Raw genomic sequence first — 24,556 nt, forward strand, 5'->3', positions numbered from 1 at the left:
TATGAGACTTTTACAAAGCTCGCACTAATCTGTTTGTCAGGGGTATGTTTGAAAAGCAAGGGTAGCATTTTTAAACTTGGCACTTCTTTACTGCAATGGTTCTCAAAATTTTCATTAGTAAAATATGGCACACTATCCTCACAGTATTATTGGAAGATAACATAAAATACACTATGAAATTTCTATCTTTTAAAATAAGATGTGCTGTGTACTTAAGTTATAAAAATGAGGAAACTATTTGACCCTTTAGTCAATGCAAAAGAGCCTAACTTAGAGATAAATATTTGCCAGAAAAGCATTAAGAGAAACTTAGAATCAAAAACTTAGCTAGACGGGATATTAGAGTTCAGCCAGTTACAGAATCAGATTTTAAAGCTAGAAGGGATTTTAAAGATCTCTCATCAGTGATTTTCAAATTTCTTTTCACAGGGTTACCTCCTTCCCCCAGTCCCAAGCAAAACATTATGCAAAATTACAATGCATATCCTACATAATAAAAAGGCAATATGCAAATTGCATCACTCCGCTACGCCCACGATTGGGCCGGCTGGAGGCGTGGGGGGCGGGACTCAGGGTGGCCGATTGGCTGGCGGTAGGAGCGGGGGGCGGGGACTCGCGAGTCCCCGCGCCCCGCTCCTACCGCCAGTCTAAATGGCCTACCGCCAGACTAAACGGCCGACCCTGTGGAAGATGCTGGTGGTGGCCGATTGCGTGGCTGCTGGCAGCAGTTTTCCGCCAGCAGCAGTTTTCCTCTGGCCACCCGCCGATCGGCGCGCCTCCTGGATCGGAGTTCCTCTCGGGGTGGCCGATCGCGCTGGCGGGAGGCGCTCTGATCGGCGGGTGGTCAGAGGAAAACTGCTGCTGGCGGAAAACTGGTGCCGGCAGCCAGGTGAAAGTCTATTGCACGAAACTTCGTGCAACGGGTTTCTAGTAATATATGAAAAGGCCACTCTGACTGATGCAGGGAGAGGGCATTGGGGAGCCTAATGCTCCTGGCGTTTGACTTTTTTTCCCTCATATCCCTTTGACAGCTGGGGTACCTCCAATGGCTCTCAGGACACTATGGGACAATTTTAAAAACCACTGGCCTAGTGCAGTGGTCGGCAAACTCATTAGTAAACAGAGCCAAATATAAACAGTATAACGATTGAAATTTCTTTTGAGAACCAAATTTTTTAAACTTAAACTTCTTCTAATGTCACTTCTTCAAAATAGACTCGCCCAGGCCGTGGTATTTTGTGGAAGAGCCACACTCAAGGGGCCAAAGAGCCGCATGTGGCTCACGAGCCGCAGTTTGCCGACCACTGGCCTAGTGAGTCTAACAGCTCCAAATGAGGAAGTCAAAATATTTACCCCATTTGACTCAGTAGGTTTAGCATTTCTTCCTTGGGCATAACCAAGCATTAATGTCCAGAATTGTGAGATTTTCCCTCTTATTTTAAAGACAGTCTTCTCAATGGTTTGAATAGAGAAGGTAATGAACATATACTTATTGGATAAATAAAAATGAATGGTCCTGGCCCTAAGCAGTCTATCTGCTATCCTGACTGTATCATTATTTCTCACAGAAGCCTTGGTTATATTTGTGATCATAATCCTACTTTAGTGTTTTGCTTTGTAGAGCCAAGACCTCTTCCTGATTTTAACAGTTCAACAGCTTAAATATTTAAAAAACCCTTCTCATTTCAAGGCAGTGAGGGAGCCTCCTCCACAAAACAACACATTTACTAAGACCACAACTGTGCTTGAATTCCCTCTGTATTTCAGGCAGGCAAATATCTGGAGTATGAAGTTCCCTTGAACTTCGAGGCTCAGTCTTAAACAGATAAAGGCTCAAAATCTTAAAGATACACTACGTGTTCCTTTAGGGTGCTCACCCAGGCTCACAGGCAAGAGGAAATAAACAAAAGGCCAGTATGACAAACTTCCTAAAATTCTTATTAGCTAAACTATCATCTTAGCCTTCTATTAGTCTTGCCTAGTACTCACCCTTTCTTTAAGAGGCATCAGGTTAAATAGGAGGGTTGGAGAACACAGATGAAAAGAAAGGGATTATTCTATGTATCATCTTTATTTCTCACCCCCTTTACGTTAGTCCCCATATCTATCCTCTTTTTCTGGTTTCAGTTTTCAATCAAATAGCAGTCCCTTTCCATAACAACAGTACTTAACCTCATACTAGGATGGTGATTTTAATTTTGTGCCTATGTAACCCATTATTCATTTTGTCTTCACAAAGTATAGCATTCCCAAATCTCTGAAGAGCCCAAGAAAGTGAAATCCTACAACGATAACATCTTCAAAGGGAGGTATCTAAAAGCCGATTTTGTTGAAAAAGTATATTTCAAATATGAATTATTGAAGTATCTGCAAGAATGAGCTACTTAATTATGTATAAGGAACTCCCAATCTCCTTACATTTTCTTATCAGCCATCAAACAGGTTAGGAAAAGCTTTTTCTAAAAAATGAGATAAACAACCTTTTTATCATTAATGTTTGCTGATGCAAATAATAATCTCTTGGTTCAGTGATGGCTGCCCTAAAATTCTTTAAATACAAATAAGCTATTTATTCAGAATTTTAAAATAGCTAAAAAAAAATTGTGATTCTATATTAGCTATTTGTTACATTAATTTATTCCTTTTACCATTTAACAAATATTTATAAGCCCCTACTAAGTGCTACACTGATTGGACCTGCTACACTGGTTGGACCTGTGAAAGATATAGATTATGGTCTCTCAAGGAACACTATATAAAATATAAAGATAATTATAATACCTAGTGATAAGTATTATGACAGATAAGTTCAGAGGACAGCATTTAATGCACTGGAGGGATTAGGGCAAACTTCCTAGAGGAGATAATAACCAAACTGTTTGAGATAAAAATTTAGGACTCAGATATACTTGGCACTGAGGCAAGCTTAAAACGAAAGCAGATATTCCTTTCACCAACTACTTATTATATCAAAACACCAAGTTAAGAAGTTAGGGAAATAGAGATAAAACTTAGTTCCAGCCTTCAAGAAACTCCTATTCTAAAGGAAGGAATATTTAGTTGCAAATACGTCTTTTTCAGTGTGATCAGAGAAGTAACAAAAGATTAAGCAAAGGCTATTGGAAAATAAAGAAGAGAGTGATTAGTTACTCTAGGACCAGTGAAGAAGACTGTGTAAGGCTTCACATAAGTGCTACTATTTAACCCATACCTTAAAAAAGATACCAATGCTGTGGAGCATGTGTAATGGAAATTTGATGGGGAGGGAGTTGTACTCTAAGCAGACAAAAAACTCAAGCAAGGAATTGGATATTTTTAAAAATCAATAAAGAATCCAGCAAAGCAAATGGAATCATTAGCTCTATGCATGGAAGGGGAATGTGAACTGGCAGGTAAGACAAAAGGTTTGATGGGTCTAGATGTGGCAGTCCTAAAATCAGCACACTAATGTATTTGGACTTTACTCAGATGGCAATAGGGAAAGCACTAAAGGTTTTTAGGCAGCAACTGTTCGAGGGAATAACTGATGGCTGTGTGTGTGTGTGTGTGTGTGTGTGTGTGTGTGTGTGTGTGTGTGTGTTTGTTTGGGGTGGTATGGTAGCATATGGCAGATTAGACTTGAGGACATGAGAAAGGAGACTTATTTCAAAGTTGCAAGTGAGAGAACTCAAGAACCTATGTTTGATCCATAGCAGTGGGAACTGAATGAAGGGGACAGACTTAAAATAATATACTTCAGCAGAACTGATGGGAAATGTTGACCAGCTAGACTTAAGGATCAAGAAAAAAAGAAAGATTAAAATAAAAAAGAAAGAGGTGAATATGACACCAAGATTTGGGTAACTTAGTGGTTAGAGACAGTTAGGTCTGGGGAGGGAGGATGCTGAGACCAGTTCTCAGAATTTGAGGAAGCTGTAGGACATCTAGGTAAAAACATCTCGTAGGCAGCTGGAAAAAAAAAATCTTACCAGCTCAGAAAACATTTAAATTTGGAAGTCATCAGTATATAAATAATAGTTGAGATTATAAAAATGAATAAGATCAATCAGTTAAAAAATAAAGAAATAAGAGTGATAAAGAAGAGTTTACAGAATATATAAATATTTCAATTGGTGAAAGAAGAGAAACAATAAGAGAATAGATAGATAGATAAGCTGTCAAACATAAGAAAGTCAATCGAAAGAATCTTAGAAGCAAGGTCTGAGAAAATCTCAATGGACAATAACTGTAAACAGGTTCAATAAGATTGTAATTAAGAAAGAGATAACTATTGTATTATGACAAGAAGTTATAAAATAATGGTTTTAACATTAATTATATTTAGAATTTGGTTTTTATTATTCTTGGGCTACTCCTCCACTGTCCACTGAGGAATGGACAATTCCCAAGGAGCTTGGTCCCAGAGGTCCCTACACTGTCCCACCCAAGGAGTTGGGAAAAGGAGAGATAGGTACCTACCTAGGCACCCAAAGATATGGGAAGATCATTAAAGGCGGAATCAGGAGCAAGGGGAGGATGGGAAGGAGAGAAAAATGTGGAACTATCATATATAAAATGTATTTTCAGGTCCAAAAGGAGAATGTAAGAAATAAAATTGCCCCAATTTATGGATTGCAATTAAAATTTATAATCGCAATCCATAAATTCAAAACTTAAATTTAACGACTTATCTCAAATATCTCCTTCCTAACTCAAGACTTACTAAGACAGTCAATAGGAAAATGGTAATTGTCTTGAAATATATGAAGTCATATAGGAGAAGGGTTAAAACCAGAAGAAATAAGTAAAACTACTGGGTGGAAGCTACCAAGACATGGGTTCCAGTTTAGTATAAGAAAACTATCAATAGACAGCTGCTCAACAATGGAACTGGGTGCCTCATGAAGACAGAACCCTATAATTAGAGGTAAAACAAAGGCATATTTTGAGGGGATACTTTGGTGAGCTCTTTCAGCATACGGACTGTGGTCCTAATGTCTGGAACCTAGAAGACATTAAGCGATGTTTAAATGAATGAGGGATGAATGGATGGAAGAGTAAAAACTGAATTAAAAATCCCTTCGTTTTTATAACTCTACTAGAAGCCCGGTGCACGAAATTCGTGCACGGAGGAGGGTTGTCCCTCAGCCCAGCCTGTACCCTCTCCAATCTGGGACTCCTGGAGGGATGTCCGACTGCCCGTTTAGGCCCGATCCTGGTAGGATCGGGCCTAAACGGGCAGTCGGACATCCCTCTCACAATCCAGGACTGCTGGCTCCCAACTGCTTGCCTGCCTGCCTTCCTGATTGCCCCTAACTGCTTCTGCCTGCCAGCCTGATCACCCCCTAACCACTCCGCTGCCAGCCTGTTTGCCCCCAACTTCCCTCCTCTGCCAGCCTGGTCACCCCTAACTGCCCTCTCCTGCAAGGCTGATCACCTCCAACTGCCCTCCCTTGCAAGCCTGGTCCCTCTCAACTGCCCTCCCTTGCAGGCCTGGTCCATCACCACTGCCCTCCCTTGCAGGCTGGGTGCCTCCCAACTGCCCTCTCCTGCTGGCCATCTTGTGGTGGCCATCCTGTGTCCACATGGGGGCAGGATCTTTGACCACATGGGGGCAGCTATATTGTGTGTTGCAGTGATGATCAATCTGCATATTACTCTTTTATTAGATAGGATAGAGGCCTGGTGCACGGGTGGGGGCCAGCTGGTTTGCCCTGAAGGGTGTCCCGGATCAGGGTAGGGTTCCCTTGGGGCGTGGGGCGGCCTGAGCGAGGGGTCTGTGGTGGTTTGCAGGCTGGCCATGCCCCCCGGTGACCCAAGCGGAGGCCTGGTATCTGGAATTTATTTTCCTTCTACAATTGAAACTTTGTAGCCTTAAGCGTGTGAGCCCAGCCAGGGTGTGCGGAAAGCTTTGCTTCCCCTGTTGCCGCCGGCAACCCTGGCCTGCTCTCTCAAGCTCCATTCTGCCGCCATTTGTTTGAATTTGTTTACCTTCTATAATTGAAACTTTGTAGCTTGAGTGGAGGCTTAGGCCTGCAACGGCTATGGGAAAGCTTGGCTTCCTCTGTTACCTGGGAAACCTTGCTCTCTGTGGCTGTAGCCATCTTGGATGGGGGTTAATTTGCATACCCGCCCTGATTGGCTGGTGGGCGTGGCTTGGCTGGTGGGCGTGGTTTATGTAGCGGAGTGATGGTTAATTTGCATATTACCATTTTATTAGAGAGGATGACAACATAAAAACCACAGCTTCTTTCCCATTTCTCACCAGCTCCCTGGAGGAGGTAGTATTTATAGTTAGCTAGGGAAGAATAATGGATTCATCTCAGACAATCAGATTTTAAGATATTCCCAAGGCTGTGTCTACTTTAGTTTGGCAAAGCTTCCTAAGCCCACTCTCCCTTCTCTAATTAACCTAAAAAGTATGTCAGTTTCACAAACACTACTCCTCATTCTGTGACACTGACTTCTCACACATAATGGCATGGGTAAGAGAAGAAAATAAAATGAAGTGAAATAGGTATCTGTCACTTCTCAGATAATGGAACAATTAAGAATTTTCGATGGAGCTAGTTGGCCACTTTTTAATGTTAGTGGATTTATCCATTAAAGAGTTGAAGCATAATCTACTTTAGCCATTTAAAATATATTCACAAATATTAAAAACAAATATTTCAATAAATTATTTCTGCTAAACATGAAATTCATTATAATTTTTTCTTTCATGAGAATTAGTGAGATGAAATGCTAGAAAAAAGGATGTGGGTTCTTTAAAGGAAATCAACATTTTTTGAGGCCCAAGAAAACGGAAAACCTTATTTCTGTGTGGATTTCTGAAAATGTTAAAAATCAGACTAGCAAATGATCATTTTCACAGGGTGATCATAGACTGCAACTTCACTTATACAGTCCCATTTCTCTTTCACACATTTAAGTAATATAAATACACATGCAGAGTATACCTGGAGAGGTCCTATGGCAGTTTCCACAAGAAGTGTCCACAATATATAGTCAGTTTAAATAAAAATTTGCAGCCATTTTTTATATAGAATATAAGTGGAAAATGATTTTATTGAACTAGCCAAAGCTTTGCAAATACTTTAGGCTTTAGCCTGAAAAAGATTGGTATAAGTAAACTTTTTCTGTGCTAATTAGTTATGATCTCTGTCATGTACACTTTTTAAGTCATGGTAATGATATTTCCTAGCACATAACAGGAGCTCAATAAATACTCTTTAAACTGATAAGCTATAAAGTTCAGGCCCATTTTCCCATTCCCTTATAACCAGTCATAGTTGTGCTACTTGTAGCCATGGAAAAGGTACTGCCTTTTAATATCACTCAGCCCCACAAAGACACACACACAGGGACATCACATACACAAACATGTTCAATCTTATCTGGTCCTCTACTTTGTTTCCATAGCACCCTATGTACACTGATTGCTATCACTGCATTTATTGTAATACTAGAGGCCCAGAGCATGAAATTCATGCATGGGGGAGAGGGAGGTGTGTCCCTCAGCCCAGCCTGCACCCTCTCCAATCTGGGACCCCTCGAGGGATGTCCGACTGCCCGTTTAGGCCCGATCCCACCAGAATCGGGCCTAAACGGGCAGTCGGACATCCCTCTCACAATCCGGGACTGTTGGCTCCCAACCACTCGCCTGCCTGCCTTCCTGATTGCCCCTAACCGCTTCTGCCTGCCAGCCTGATCACCTCCTAACCACTCCCCTGCCAGCCTGATCGATGCCTAACTGCTTCTGTGCCGGCCCGATTGCCCCTAATTGCCTTCCCCTGCAGGCCTGGTTCCCCCCGCCAACTGCCCTCCCCTGCAGGCCTGGTCCCCCTCAATTGCCCTCCCCTGCAGGCCTGGTCCCCCCCACTGCCTTCCCCTGCCAGCCTGGTCACCCTAACTGCTCTCCCCTACTGGCCTGGTTGCTCCCAACTGCCCTCCCCTGCAGGCCCTGTCACCCCTAACTGCCCTCCCCTGCAGGCCTGATCCCAACTGCCCTCCCCTGCTGGCCATCTTGTGTCCATATGGTGGCGGCCATCTTTGACCACATGGGGGAAGCCATCTTGTGTGTTGGAGTGACGGTCAATTTGCGTATTACTCTTTTATTAGATAGGATTTCATTATTATTAGTTTACTAATATATCACCTTTGACTCTGAACATCTTGGTATAGGTACATTGTTACTCATCTTTGCACAATGCCTGGCTCACAGAAGGTGCACCAACTCAATGAGTTAAAGAACCTTCAGAATCAATCCTAATAAATGTACTCAATCCTAATAAATAGTCAGCAGCAAAGAAAATGCCTGTTAATCTGACAGTTCTATGTAAAAATCATTTTAACCAATCCACCCAAATTCTGTCTGCTGAAACATGAAACTTAAAGAACAAGAAAGACCACATTAGCCATAACCTTGCATGGAAAGTTTCTGCCTTAAAGAGTTTACTGGGGGAAAAAAAAAGAAAAAGAATTTACTGAGACTTTATTCACGCTACATTAACTTTATCTATTCATTGCTGTGGCAGATAAAAAAGAATAGGAAGTGGGCAGGTGTGTGGAGGATAGGCCTTATGTTCACTGAAAAGCTGGCTAACAGGCTTACCTCCTCGGACTGCTCCCGGGTCTGTGCAGGTGAAGATCTCCTTCCCACTGTCAGTCGATGGCAGGGATAAGAGAGCCCTGATTCAGCAAGACACATCTGCAAGAAGTAGAATCCATCATTTGTAAATAAAATGAGGCCATGTTTTACAAAAGGTTTTTACTTCTGGGATATTTTTTATTATTTCTGAAGCTACATTAGAAAGATCACTCTAGTAGCCCAGTTATTACATTACCAGGAAGGCTCTTAAAATTTGAAAATGTTTCCGTATACTAATGTTACAATAGTTGAGGCTATTTATTATTCATTAGACAATAGACTTGGGCTCCAGGAAACTGTAACAAGCCTCAAATAAACCTATCATATACATATCCCTCCCCCCTAACATGTCTGTTACCTTTCTAATTAGCAGAATAATATCTCAGTTTCATAATTCTGAGAGAGGTACTCTGTAAATCTTTTTTGGAGGTTAGTGATGGATTTTTTAAAAAAGGTTTCCGCACATCATAACTATGTCGTTTGTGCTTTAATCATTATTAATCTACAACTTTAGATCATTATTATAGCTTATGAATCTATAATGTATGTAAAGCATCTAGCACATGTTCAGTTTACTGTTCTTATTACCATTGTGATTTAAAACACTACCCAAAGAATTTGCCTAGTTTAGCCCAAAGCAATATATATTTACTTCTATTAAAGTTTACAGTGGGTCACATATTAGATAACTATTTTGAACTTTAAATTAAATTTAGGAAAATATGAGGAAATATAAGTACATGTTACTGTTGTCTACATAGAAGAATTAAAACAGTATTAAATAGCTAACAGAGGTGTTTTTCATTAAAAGAAACATATGTGCATTTAATGTAGCAATTATATAAGGTGAAGTTTCTTTTATTATTATTAAAAATAAAATAAAATATCCAATAGCATACTAAAAACATCCATTAGTAACTTTTGAGGAGGTGTGGATTAAACTGAGAAAATCCTAATATCTGTAAATTCATCTGGTTAGAGGTCTTGTTTGTTTTTGCATCTAGATGTTCTGGAATTATACTTTAAAAATTCTAGAAGACTTGATTGATTTTTTAAAACAATGTTTTTAAATTGATTTCAGACAGGAAGGGAGAGGGAGAGATAGAAACATCAATGGTGAGAGAAAATCATCGATCAGCTGCCTCCCGCACACCCCCTACTAGGAATCAAGCCCACAACCCATGCAGGTGCCCTGACCAGGAATCAAACCATGACCTCCTGGTTCATAGGTCAATGCTCAACCACTAAGCCACACTGGCCAAGCTGATTGATTTTTTTTTAAATTTTTTATTGAGGTATTATATGTGTACATATCTTACCATTAACCCCCCACCCCACACCCACACATGCCCTCACCCCCCAGAGTTTTGCGTCCATTGTTTATGCTTATATGCATGCATACAAGTCCTTCGTTTGATTTCTTATCTCCCCCCCCCTCCCTAACTTTCCCCCTGTAATTTGAAAGTCTGTTTGTTGCTTTACTGTCTCTGTATCTATCTTTTTGTTCATCAGTTTATAATGTTCTTTATTATCCATAAATGAGTGAGATCATGTGGTATTTTTCTTTCATTGACTGGCTTATTTCACTTAACATAATATTCTCCAATTCCATCCAGGTTGCTGCAAATGATGAGAATTCCTTCTTTTTTATGGCAGCATAGTATTCCATTGTGTAGATGCACCACAGTTTTCTGATCCAGTCATCTGCTGACGGGCACCTAGGCTGTTTCCAAATCTTAGCTATTGTAAATTGTGCTGCTATGAACATAGGGGTGCATATATCCTTTCTGATTGGTGTTTCTAGTTTCTTCGGATATATTCCCAGGAGTGGGATTACTGGGTCAAATGGGAGTTCCATTTTCAATTTTTTGAGGAAACTCCATACTGTTCTCCACAGTGGCTGCACCAGTCTGCATTCCCACCAGCAGTGCATGAGGGTGCCTTTTTCTCCGCATCCTCGCCAACACTTGTTTGTTGATTTGTTGATGATAGCCATTCTGACAGGTGTGAGATGGTACCTCATTGTTGTTTTGATTTGCATCTCTCGGATAATAAGTGACTTTGAGCATGTTTTCATGTGTCTCTTGGCCTTCCTTCTGTCTTCTTTTGAAAATATTCTGTTTAGGTCCGTTGCCCATTTTTTTATTGGATCATTTATCTTCCTTTTATTAAGTTGCATAAGCTGCCTGTAGACGTTGGAGATTAAACCTTTATCAGTGCTAGCATTTGCAAATATGTTCTCCCATGCAGTGGGCTTTCTTGTTGTTTTGTTGATGGTTTCTTTTGCTGTAAAAAAGCTTTTTATTTTGATGTAGTCCCATTTGTTAATTTTCTCTTTAGCTTCCATTGCCCTAGGGGCAGTGTCAGTGAAGAAGTTCTTTTGGCATATGTCTGATATTTTGTTGCCTGTGGATTCCTCTAGTATTTTTATGGTTTCCCGTCTTATGTTTAAGTCCTGTATCCATTTTGAGTTTATTTTTGTGTATGGTGTAAGTTGGTGATCTAGTTTCATTTTTTTGCATGTGTGTGTCCAATTTTCCCAACACCATTTATTGAAGAGACCTGTCTTGATTCCATTGTATGTTCATACCTCCTTTGTCAAATATTAATTGAGCATAGTGGTTTGGGTCGATATCTGGATTCTCTATTCTGTTCCATTGATCTATATGTCTGTTCTTGTGCCAGTACCAGGCTGTTTTGAGAACAGTGGCTTTGTAATACAGCTTGAAATCTGGTATTGAGATCCCTCCTACTTTATTCTTCTTTCTCAGGATTGCTGCAGCTATTCGGGGTCTTTTTTTATTCCAGATGAATTTTTGGAGAGTTCTTTCTAGGTCTGTGAAATATGCTGTTGGTATTTTGATGGGGAGTGCATTGAATCTGTAGATTGCTTTGGGTAGTATGGACATTTTAATGATGTTGATTCTACCTGATTGATTTTTTTAAATGCAAAAATGCATTGATTTTGTCCTTTCTACTCTATCATATTCATCAACATAATTGTCATAATTAGCTCAATTTATTTCATTTCAGAACAAATAAAATCAAAACTAAGATGGACAAGAAGCATAGGTTAAATTTCAAGCCACATTACCTTCACAATATTTTTCATTTGAAAAAAGTCCTCCACCCCTACCATGAAATCCTCTGGTAATCAAATAATAATGATGTTAAACATCACTGACAATAAGAAGCAGTGTAGTGTAATGGAAAGAGACTTGGACGAGGCACCAGAAAAATCTCTATTCAAGTACTACTTAGACTCCTGATCTTGGGAAAGTCACTTCTCTATTCTAAGCCAGAATTTCCTCATTTACTAATTGAGGTAAATAATACCTGCCCTGACTATCTCAAAGGACTTTTGAAAGGGTTAAATGTAATAAGGTAAGTAAAAGTTGGCTTTGAAACTACACTGAGTGGCCAGATTATTATGATCTCTGAACGCATAATAATCTGGCCACTCAGTGTATATCCTATATAATAAAAGGCTAATATGTGAATTGTCCCCTCGACCAGGAGTTCGACCAGCAGGCAGGCCGGCCAACTGCCCATCTCCCCTCCCCCTGGCCAGGCTGGCCAGAACCCACCCATGCATGAATTCATGCACCGAGATCATAATAATCTGGCCACTCAGTGTATAGTGACATAGGCAGAAGAGCTGTCCAATGGTCATTATTTTTAGGACCTGGAGAAGGAAATGGTGATTAACTTCCCACTGTGACTAGCCTACCTTTGCATTCGGCCCAGTCACAGGAGGAAATGCTCATTAAAAGTACATGGTTCTATAAATGGTGGCTCCTAAATAGGCTTGTCTCTACAGTTATCTACATTAACCTTAAAAAAAAAAAAATTTGACCCAGTAATCCTACTTCTAGGAATATAGCCCAAGAAATCAGAAACACCAATCAGAAAAAATATATGCACCCCTATGTTCATAGCAGCACAATTTACCATAGCTAAGATTTGGAAACAGCCTAAGTGCCCATCAGCAGATGAGTGGATTAAAACCTGTGGTACATCTGCACAATGAATACTACGCTTCTGTAAAAAAGAAGGAACTCTTACCATTTGCAACAGCATGGATGAACCTGGAGAACATTATGCTAAGCGAAATAAGCCAGTCAGAGAAAGATAAATATCACACGATCTCACTTATTTGTGGAATATAACGAACAGCATAAACTGATGAACAAAAATAGAGCCAGGATGAAAAATATCCATGATAATAAAACCCTAATGTGCAAATCGACCAAATGGCAGAACCACCAGTCACTATGATGCACACTGACCACCAGGGAGCAGACGCTCAATGCAGGAGCTGCCCCCGGTGGCCAGTGTGCTCCCACAGGGGGGCACCACTCAGCCACAGCTGGGCTTATGGCTGACCAGCACAGCGGCAGTGGCGGGAGCCTCTCCCGCCTCTGCGGCAGCGCTAAGGACTGCTCGGGGGATGTCTGACTGCAGGCTTGGGCCCACTTCCTGCAAGTGGACATCCCCTGAGGGGTCCCGGACTGTGAGAAGGTGCAGGCCAGGCTGAGGGTCACCCCCCCCACACACACAGTGCACGAATGTCATGCACTGGGCCTCTAGTTTTAGAATAGAAGTAATCCTGTTATTTGCAGATTTTTAATATTTCCTATAACTTTTGTGATATTATACTATGTTAGTACAGTTTTGGTAATATTATATTTAAAATATTTTTTCTTGAAATATTAATGTTTATTGCATGTAATATTATATTTAAAATCATTTTTCTTGAAATATTAATGCTTACTGCATGTAAATAGGTAATTATTTTGTATCTACAATCTGGTAAAAGATTTATTTTGTATACTACAGGCCCGGTGCATGAATTCATGCATGGGTGAGGTCCCTCAGGGTGGCCTGCAGGGATTGGGCCCCCAGCTCGTGCCCCCATCCTCGCAGCCCTGCAGCCCCGCCTGGCACCCCACTGTGGCCTGGCACCATCCCCTCATCTGTTCCACCATCCCGCCTACTAGGTGGTCGATCAGGGCCAGGACCCCTGCGTGGCTCCCTCAGCGCCTGGGAGCCAGGCAGCAGCCCCATCTCCTGACACCACCACTGTTCACAGTTTGTGGGACTATTGATCAGGGCTGAGCCCCCCACCCAGCTCCCTCAGCGCCTGGGAGCTGGGTGGCGGCCCTGCCCCTTGCCACTGCCACTGGTCGCCATCTGCGGGGCGATCGGGCCCCTGCTTGCACCCGCTTTGGCCTGGCGCTGCCTGCTCACCTGCTCCACCATCCCGCTGTGGTCCTGCTCTCATCAGGGCCCATCAGGGCCGGCATCGCCTCCACTGCCGCCCACTGCCAGCACCACCAACGCCCACCATGTTCCATGCCGCCCCTGGTGGTCAGCGCACATCATAGCAAGCAGTCGAACTTCCAGTGGAACAATTTGCTTATTAAAGCTTTTATTATATAGGATTGTAAAAATAAAATAAAATAAAAACATTAACCATCTCAATAGCTATTCATCATTCCTGAGAAGAGTGGCTAGCATTTTCTCCTTGGTCTACAGCTAACCAAGTGAAACTCTGCATCACTATTTCAGGTCCTAGTAATCACAACGCACTAAGGAAATTAAAAAGTCAAGAATTTCTGAATGACTATATACCCAGTATTGATTAACTATAAGGCACAGTATCTGTCCCAAGGGAACATATATATATATTAGTTGGAGAGACAAGAGATACACAAAGGAGCAGGTACAGAAAAAGGAATACAAGTGAGTAAAGATAGGGTTATATCTCCACCAGGCTGTCTCTGTAGGACTGTGGAACCCTTAGAGGAGCAATAGTAACTCAAAGAGTGATTTCAAGAAGTTCAGGCTAAAATAAATGTTTACTGGGACTCATCACCTAAACTTACATAAAAGATGTGAGTGAAGTGAGAAGGCTGAGGTTCCAGGCTTGCTAAATCTTTCAATTGTCCAATAACTATGGGCAAAATCACTTGACATTTCTATACTTCAGTTTTCTTAAAAAATGATATATTTCAACCTGTCCTTAATTTACAAAATATAGTAATACAATCTGTTCTATCTCCCTCACAGAGCTGGTATTCAGAGAAGATCCAATGAGATAATGTTTATGAAACCAAATGGTTATGTAATTGTAAAAGATAAATATTGTTATCATTGGGGTATTTATTATGCATACATTGGGGGAAAAAGATTAGGGCTGCAGGTTTGTTTCACTTTATAGTTGAAGAGGGCCATCTTTAAAATTTATATTTACATACTTTATATTAGTTAATCAACTTATACATTATAGTAATCTTTCAAACACAAGACTGTTTTAAACAATACAATGAAAGACTATGATTCATTTTCAAAATCTATTTTCTGGCCATGTTGGATTATAATTCTTTGACTTTCTGTCATCACACATGTAGAGATTAGGGATTCAAAACAGGTTCACAAATTAAAAATAAAGTTAAAGTAAGATTCTTTTATTATTTAATTCTACACCCTTAAATAAATGATGCACATTTGGGAGTATAATCTTCTGGATGCTTAGGAATGGGGAGAAGTTGAGGGAAAAGTAGAATTTTCACAGCTAAAATTTCACTAATAGATCTTACAAAAACAAACTCCAACACCTTCTATATATATAAAAGCCTAAGTGACTGTCCGACCGGTAGCTATGATGCCCAATGACCACCAGAAGGCAGACGCTCTGACCAGTAGCTATGATGCGCACTGACCACCAGGGGGCAGATGCTTAATGCAGGAGCTGCCGAGCTGCAGTGACTTGGCTGCTGTAGTTCTTGGGTGACACGCATGGAACCAGAGAGGAGGGAGCCCAATTCCGGGGTGCATCACTCGAGAATTGCCCTCTTGCAATCTGGGACCCATTGGAGGATGTCAGAGAGTTCTCACAGGCCAGGCCGAGGGACCCCACCGGTACACAAATCCATGCACCGTGCCTCTAGTTCAACAATAAAACCATTTAAGCAATATATAATCTTACTTTAACTTTATTTTGAATTTGTGAACCTATTTTGAATCTCTAACCTCTACATGTGTGATGACAGAAAGTCAAAGAATTACAGTACAACTACAGATCTGTGAGAGATTTTCTTCCTATATTTCAACCAAAACAATATAGCACAACAGATTAAATGGAGAAAATATGAGAATCTGATTGTCTTCTATGAAGCCAGATATTAAGGAGATTTGTAAAAGTGTAAAACATCCCTCACTCACTTGAAAATTACTTTTCATAAAAAAATGCTATTGCCCTAGCTGGTTTGGCTCAGTGGATAGAGCATCGGCCTGCGGATTGAAGGGTCCAGGGTTCGATTCCAGTCAAGGGCACATGCACAGGTCGTGGGCTCGATCCCCAGTGGGGGGCGTGCGGGAGGCAGCCAATCAAGAATTTGATATGTATTTGGTATTATGCAAAGCGATTTAAATGCATTATGCCACGTAATACAATAACCTTGCCAGATAGATATTATTAATCTCCATTTTAAAGGTGAAAATACTAAGCCTTACACAAATTAAGAAGCTTCCCTAAGCCCAGCCAGTGTGGATCAGTGGTTGAGCGTCAACCTATGAACCAGGCGGTCGCGGTTCAATTCCCCAGTCAAGGCACATGCCTACATTCGGGCTTGATTCTCAGTATGAGGCATGCGGGAGGCAGCCAATCAATTATTCTCTCTCATCACTGATGTTTCTATCTCTCTCTCCCTCTCTAAGATCAATACAAATATATATATTTAAAGAAACTTGCCTAAAGTCACACAGGTACAGAGTAATTAGCCAAAATTCAAACTCAGGAAGTTTTAGCTCAGAGCCATTTAAAAAGCATTCAATCAAACAGCTATTAAGGCCCTACTATATATTGTCCTATGGTCTGATAAACAATAATTACTTTCTTTGGATTAATTAAAACAGCTACTCTATTTGCCAGGAACTACAAATTGAAGTGCTTACCATATGTCTACCATACATGACAACCTTGCCAATTAAAGATAATCATGATTGCATCTATCACAAAACAGTCTTAGAGAGATAGAACAACATGTCTAAGATCAATCAACTACTAAGTGGCGACTCCAAAGGCCATGAAGTTCTCAACTACATCACATGTCTGACTGACACAAAGTCTTTTATGAGTAAGGAGCCCTTAAGATGACTGCTAGATCACCTCTTTAAAATTTTCAGATGCTCACTGCTCAGCTAGACAGATTAAGGTTGTTTTAAGACAAACTGAATCATGAGGCTGAAGTTTCATTTACTGCCAACCAGAGTGCAAATCAAAAAAAGCTTATTTATTCACAATCCAAGCTTTAAAAAAAAAAGTCATGTATATGCTAGAAAAGTAATCTGTGGCAGGTTGAAGCAAGCTTATTAAGAATGTTAGTTACCAAGTGCACATCCACTTGTCTGGACTAGCCCACTGCCACATTCTTATAGCAGGGTTAAAGAGCAGTTTAGTCACCTCATAAAAAAAACGCACACTGTTAAAAAGGAAGTGACTAATAATAATCTAGAACCAATGAAATAGTGTAAGAAATGTGCAGGTCAAGATCAATTATCTCCAAAACTCCTGTGTAAATAGCTTAAAAACTGTGTCCTCTGCCTGGCCTTACTGTATTATAGTCTTCAATTGATTTGGCAAGTTGGTAAAATTTAATGAAATAAACGCCAAAAGTAACAAATCCTGGGGCCTTTTGCTATGTTCACAAATATGAATGCTATCATACAAGCAAACAGAGTTGGAAGAAACAAGATGTCTACTATAGATGGTTTCAGCTTAGACTCATACGATATCAGAGTTTGAAAGGTTTTTAGAATTCATCAATTGCTGCTACAATTGATGGGGACCTCACATCTTGAAGCCATAGTTGAGTTAAGTACTACTGCTTATCCTCCCTCTCAAGCATGCCCTACTCCATTCCGGGCTGGTAAATGAGAACCCCCAGAGAGAAGTTTACCAGCAGCCTACTCTTAAACTTCTGCCAGTAGCCCTACCACCCCCAACAGATTCCAAATAAAAGGTAGTTTCTCCTCACAAGAAGACCTAGAACCTGAGTTGTAGAGAGGTAAAGTTGTTTGCCCAAAGTCACACATCTGCTTAATGATAGCACAAGCATGTTCTCTTAACTCCAAATCTAGGTCTTTCTACTAAATAACCTTAACTATGTCCTTTAAAGATGTTATAATTTGTTGCAAAATAATAAATTACTCGCTTGGTTTAATAATCTTAAATTTCTAAAATAATTTTTTTAAAAAAAATTGTCCTGACTTGTTTCTGTTGCTGTTTCTTTTAATCTACTGGGATTCTTAAAAACAAGGAGAATCACCTGATGCTACTTTTCCACATTATAATTGCCCACCTCCACACTTTCTTGCAGAGATCCAACATTACCTTGAGTTTTTCTATCAAAAAGAGGTTACTCAACACAAAGTTTTCTTTTTCAGTCTTCCATTGCATCCCAGCCTGTAAGCCAGATTACACCATAGGGAGATAAAGATTGCCTATCTATACTAATAATAGAGGAATATGTAAATTGTCCAGGACATCATCACAGTAACAGTAATGACCAAACAGTAGGCTGTATGGGGTGACAAGGCTGGCAGGGGGGTTAGTGAGGGATGACCAAACGACTGAACAGCAGGCTGCGTGGAGCGACCAGGCCGGCAGGGGGGCAGTTGGGGGCGACCAGGCCAGCGGGGGGGTGGGCAGTTAGCGGCGACCAGGCCAGCAGGGGGGGCAGTTGGGTGCAACCAGGTTGGCAGGGAGGGCAGTTAGGGGTGATCTGGCCAGCAGGAAGAGACAGTTAGGGGTGATCAGGCTGGCAGAGGGGGGCAGTTAGGGGCGATCAGGCAGGCAGGCAGGTGAGCAGTTAGGAACCAGCATTACCAGATTGTGAGAGAGATGTCCGACTGCCTGTTTAGTCCCGATTCCCGGGATTGGGCCTAAACCGGCAGTGGATCGGGCCTAAACCAGCAGTCGGACATCCCCCGAGGGGTCCTGGATTGGAGAGGGTGCAGGCTGGGCTGAGGTGACCCCCCACATGCACAAATTTCGTGCACTGGGCCTCTAGTTGTAACATAATTAGCAAAATTTCTAAGCAGATGTACTTTTATAAACTGAATATATAAGGTGTCCCAAAAATGTATACACTTTGAATAATCATTGATTTCAATAGGTTAAATCTGAAAAGAAACATCAATTGAGTTATCACAATGTATATGTACACATTTTTTGGGACATCCTCTATAGAAAATAACAGCAATCTTGGATTTTGTTATTCTAGTGTGTACACTAGAAAAGCTTCTCAAGTACTTCAGAATACCAGGGTACTTTGGAAGAGCATCAAGTTATATAAGAAATATAGTCCTATTAGAACCCCTAACACTGCTTAGTGGCATGTCTCTTTCACAATCATTTAGCAAGAATGGTCAGGTTCATCTATATAAACATACTAGCTCAGACAAGTTGTTATTTGTAAGGCAACTTTAAATCAAATGAGGTATTTTCAGTTGAATCAAGAGTTTTGTTTTAAATTCCACTATTTTACACGGAGGCAAATAATCTATGCTTTGAATTAAAATGGCACTTGTTTCTCAGTTCCTTTCTCTATTTCTATGTCATTTAATTGCTTATGAGCACCCTCTGGTGGAGGGCAGAAGAGGAAAAAGAACATTAAATATATTGCTTCTAACTCACAAGGCTGGTGAGAGGGGAAAAGTAAGTTGAAACATGTATAATTCTCTTGACCTTGCCTTTCTTCCCTGTAATTACTTTATAATTTAGAGCTAGCTGCTGAATAAGTAATATTAACCATATAGTTACTCAGAGCCTATAACTAATCATTCAATAAACATGTATTAAGTAAGATTATTTAGGGGTTTCTTATCTCTTCTCAAGAGCTTGTATGACATTCCTTTAAGTGCCACCCTGAGGAGAGTATGTTTAGATATATTTTGGCCCTGAGTGTTTCTAAGAGCCCATCTCTGACCTTCACTACCTGCTTATAACTGAAATTTTTAAAAGGATATGTTACAAGTGATGTCCAAACGTGGAACTTGCTACAAGTTTCCCATTTAACTCCTACTTAAGCAAGAAAGAGAGGAACACCGGTTACTGGGGGAAGAGGGAAGGAGTATTCCTATCTGTTGCAATGAGTGGGGAGATTAGTTAAGCCTACTACTGAGAACTTTCAGTTTAAACACATTTATTCAGCCTGGAAGCTCACTTCTCTTCTGCCAGTACTATTAAAGCAAAATAACTATTATTCTTTTCTGTCTTAAAGCTGCAAGGTGCCACTTTCTCCCATCAATGCTGCCTGTGATATGATTCCATGTGTGTAAAAATATTGGTGGGCTAATACAAAAACAAAAAAAGGACCTGGGTTAAAATTCTAATAGCCTAATGACTTTGTTCCCTGTCTTCTCAGTGCCTCAATCCCCTCCTCTGTAACGGACAGGTAGCACTAAATTTGTTTTAAGTAAAGTGCAAAGTACTATTGTTCATTCATTTAACTAAATAGTCACTGAGCATCCATTATGTGCCAAGAACTCAGCTGAGTGCTAGGGATACAGCCAGTGGTAAGTAGTTTCTGCTTTGATGAAGTTAATAGTTTTCTAAGCTATAGGTTTGTAAATACAGTGTAGACCATGTTAGCTCTATTTTATTATGTTACATCTAATCCTTGTTATCCCCTTAGTAAGAATGCACCTGGTATAGTTTGCACGTCCCATTCCACAGAAAAGAAAAATGAGGTTCTTATTTTCACCCCAGATCACAGAGCTAATAAGAGTCAGGAGAAACGTATGTAGACTCCTAGTTGGTTTTTGTTTTTTTTTTAAATGACATCACTTCCACTTTAAATGTGAGCTTGCTAAGCCTATGATTTGTTGGGTGCAGAAACACTGTAAAGTTAAATTATATATATAAAAAAATTTGGTCTCTAGATGTCATTAGATTATCTGAAACCATACTCTATTTTAAGGCATAGAAAGGTGTGAAAGAAATAAAGAGAGTTATTTATGTTGCAAAATCTCATCTGTCTTTTTGCCCAGAGAGCTTCTATACCTGGATATTTGTTGGGGGGGGGGGGGGGGTGGTGGTGGAAATCACACTTTAACTTTTTTGTATTTCCACTCAAGTAAGGCAAACATAGTCATTATGTCATTTGAATTATTTTATAAGTGTACTAAAGTATACTTTAAAAATACTGCTTTCACAGAAAACAACAATAATGGTGCTTGGGGTGAACAGACTGAAAAAGATTTAACAAATCTTCCCTGGGTTCTTCCTACTCCACTCAAGAAGTATAGTGCATGTATACCGCTGCTCCAAGGAAGTACAGGCAGCAGTGGTGGTATGATGACTTGAAGTTCATTAATCTCATTAGCATATGTTATCCTGTTTCATATAGGTCAAGCCAATATACTGAACACGTCTCAAAGTAACTAAAAGCCAAACTTTGAAGCATTTTTCTAACTGTGAAACTATCCTTTCCCAAAAGATAATATAATTTTCTATACTGAGATTTCACACCATAATACTTATCAAAACCAGAAGCATGGGGAGGGGGCATTCTGCTACCAAAACTACTTAAACAAATACACAAAAGAAACTATGTGTTAAAATAAAAACAAATGCATGTCTTCCAACAATCCATATTTAATGATAATTGTTATTGTTTAATTAGGCTCTAGGAAAATATCTCTTGAAAGGTACTCAGCAGTTTATGTTAAGTGGGTGAAAAATCTATCCTGGGTGCAGTGTGTTCAGGTTATAAAAGCACCAGTGCTTATTTTATCTCCGCACAAAGTGTTGCTGAGATAATTACTGCTGACAGCTTTATTCAAGGTTCATTTCACTTTTTCTGCTATTTTTCTCTGGTTAGAAGTTCAACAGAGCCCATGGGAAGCCACACCCCTCACACCTGTTAGGCTTCTTCATGTTACGAAGGGCCAGTATGGACATGTCACTTCAAATTAGCATTGCACTAGGGCGCTAACTGTGACAATTACTTATCACAGGTTTAACTAAAAAAAAAAAAAAAAAAAAAAAAAAGTTTCTAATTCAACCACAAAAACAGTGTCACAGAATGTAATTTAAACCTGTAAAAGTAGGTTGCATAAAAGATATTCAGAGAACCACAGAGTAGGTTCCCAGGGTTGAGCTTTGTCATATCTGAATTATGCAGGAACCCTCTGCAACTGAAGATTTCCTTTAAAACAAAACAAAACCAAGAGATAAACAAGAAAAAGCCGGTAATTGTATTTTACCAGGAGTCAATGGTGATGAGTGGGCCTAAGTTTTCTTCATGATTCTCTCTAAAGCTTGAATATTTGATTCATTTTAATTCTTTTGTGTTAGGTAACTAATTCAGTAACAAAATTTCCAGCTGAGCAAATCAGTTATAAAGGCAGCTTGATAACTAGGTAGGAAGGAAGCATTCTCTACTAATATTTGTTTTTAGTCCACTTGCAAACCAGAAAATTATCATTAGAGAAAGCAGACATTGACACAAAAAGAGAAAAAGGAAAAACCTCATATTCTTAAATGTGTTTCAGGCTACATAGTGTAAGCCTCTCTGTTTCAAGTGCAAAATAATCTCAGAATTATGCCACCTCTGAAAGACCTGGGATGGTTGGGGGTGGTTAATATGGACTGCTGTGAGGCTAATTGTGGATCTTGAGTTAATTACTCTCTCCAGATAGGGAACTTAAAAAGCAAATTAAATGGTCTTTTACACCATTTCTAGTTCCATTTGGACTCAGGGAAACACCAAATGATGATGGCTAAACTCTGGAAACTTCGCTATTTGCTGTTGTTATTTAGATTACAATCCTGAAAGCCTGGGAAATAAATATGTCCACTTCATAATCAGTGCTAATGTACACTAACAAAACAACAGTGAATGGATCTGTATTTGCCACAGCATGCACAACCTGATTCACAAATGCCAATGTCCATTACCTGGTCAGAGTTGAAAGGAATTCAATGTTGTTTCACACCACACATGCACACAGATAGACACACACACACAGCAACCTGACTTGAGGATGCAAGCCACAGATTGCAGAGACTAACTCTGAAACAGAACCTAGCGTTAAACACTTCTGAAAAGCAAAGGACAAAATAATTATGCTGAGCAGAAATTCCACAGAAAAAACGAATTGCTTATTTGCAGGAAATCATATTCATTGGCAAATCCATGGTAATTCTGGCATGACAACAATTTCAGTACCTTAACAGTTCTACAAATTTTAAAACCATCATATACACGAACAGTGTAATGGAAATGCATAATTGTTTCAAGGCAAAATACAGGAGTATTTTATGCAAAAAACAAAACAAAACAAAACACTCCTCAAGTTATTTTTCTAGCATTTAGAAAGTCATATTAACAAAATCATATAAAGTCAACACATGAAATACTGATTATATGAATCCAGGACCTTATCAAAACAAAACCTTTACCTTATTCTACAATCAAAGCATAGTCACAGAGAATCAAGACAAAATCTTAGGTTAGAAAGGTGTGTTTACCTCAAGCTGGTTCCTCAATTTAAGTTTGATAAAGAGGTTCTGTTAGTGGGAAAAAAATCATTATTTTAGAGCTACTGTATTAATCAGTGGTGACTTCAGCTCACCATAACCACAGAACCTTCAAGTATACAAGGATCCATCTCAAGCCTGCTTTGTATGCATAGAGAGTACCAACCAGCCATTTGGCACATGTCTAGTCAATAGTGGGATGCCATTTACCCCACAGCACTGTGGAACTCTTTGGACAGCAAACATAGGCGCTCTGGATATTTTTCCAACAGCATCTAATTTCTTGGCAAAACTGAGGCAGTTATGCTACTAACAGCTTTGGTCTCAACACATGGACACTGCTTCTAGGCATCTTGTCATGGCTTTTGCTCTAGGGGAAAACAGAGACTGAATCAACTATATCAAGTTAGGCACAGCAGCTTAAATGGTGTAATCTAGAAACGAGAAAAAAGAACTTCATCTTGCTGGTTAATCCATGGCTAGCCCATCCCAGCCAAGTGCTTTTTCTCCTGCTCAATTCTCATACCCTTAATGTGAATCTCTAGAATTCTTGGTATGTGGTTCTTTTAACTTTGCCTGTGCCTATGTTTACATATTGGACCCTAAGGTCCTTGAGGACACAGCCCGGATCTTATATTCTCACATATTTTAGCCCTGGTAGAACTTAGTAGGTTGCTTTGATAGTCCAGCCACATAATAAATGTCTATTGCTTGAAATTAAATCATTACTTTCCTTGACAAGATATCTTTTAAGATAGTACTTGTAATTTTCTAGAGAAATAAAAATCTACCTAGGAAAAAAACCTGGGAACAACTCCAAAGTCAAATAAGCATTACTAACAATGATCATTACAGTACTGTCTAACTGACCTTCTGTCTGAGTGAAAGTGTAAGGCTCAAAGGGATTCTGCCGTAAGATAGGTTGTTTAATTTGGTAGTCACTGATGACTTGAGACCAACAGTCGAAATAAGCAAAATACAGACCACTCAAATTCAACATCAACATAATTTGAAGTTATATATTTTCATTTTTTAATTAATTATTGATAAATAGGATTTATAATTAGCACATAACATCCTATATAATAAAAGCCTAATATGCTAAGTGTCCGGTCGTCCAATCAATCAAAGTGTAATATGCTAATGATATGCTAAGGCCGCTCAACCACTCGCTATGATGTGCACTGACCACCAAGGGGCAGACAGTAGACTGGTTGACCAGTCGCTATGACATGCACTGACCACCAGGGGGCAGACACTCCGACCAGTAGGTTAGATTGCTGCTGGGGTCCAGTCGGTTGGGACTGAGCAAGACGGGCCGGACACACCCTGGAGCCCTCCCGGCTGGCCAACCCCCTTGCATCCCTCCCCACCCC

The 24,556-nt window shown here is 40.1% G+C and overlaps 1 protein-coding gene across 1 annotated transcript in view; it reads right to left on the bottom strand.

The window, feature by feature from the left end:
* The window catches only part of FAF1 (Fas associated factor 1), a 354,542-nt gene that overhangs the window by 117,952 nt on the left and 212,034 nt on the right, over positions 1-24,556 (bottom strand). Inside the window, exon 9 of the mRNA XM_079776926.1 lies at positions 8,594-8,689. Within this exon, the coding sequence (XP_079633052.1) occupies positions 8,594-8,689 (96 nt within the window). The remainder of the gene's footprint in view (positions 1-8,593; positions 8,690-24,556) is intronic.

The sequence above is a fragment of the Cnephaeus nilssonii genome (assembly GCF_951640355.1).
Source record: "Cnephaeus nilssonii genome assembly, chromosome: 7".
Taxonomy (NCBI): Eukaryota; Metazoa; Chordata; class Mammalia; order Chiroptera; family Vespertilionidae; genus Cnephaeus; species Cnephaeus nilssonii.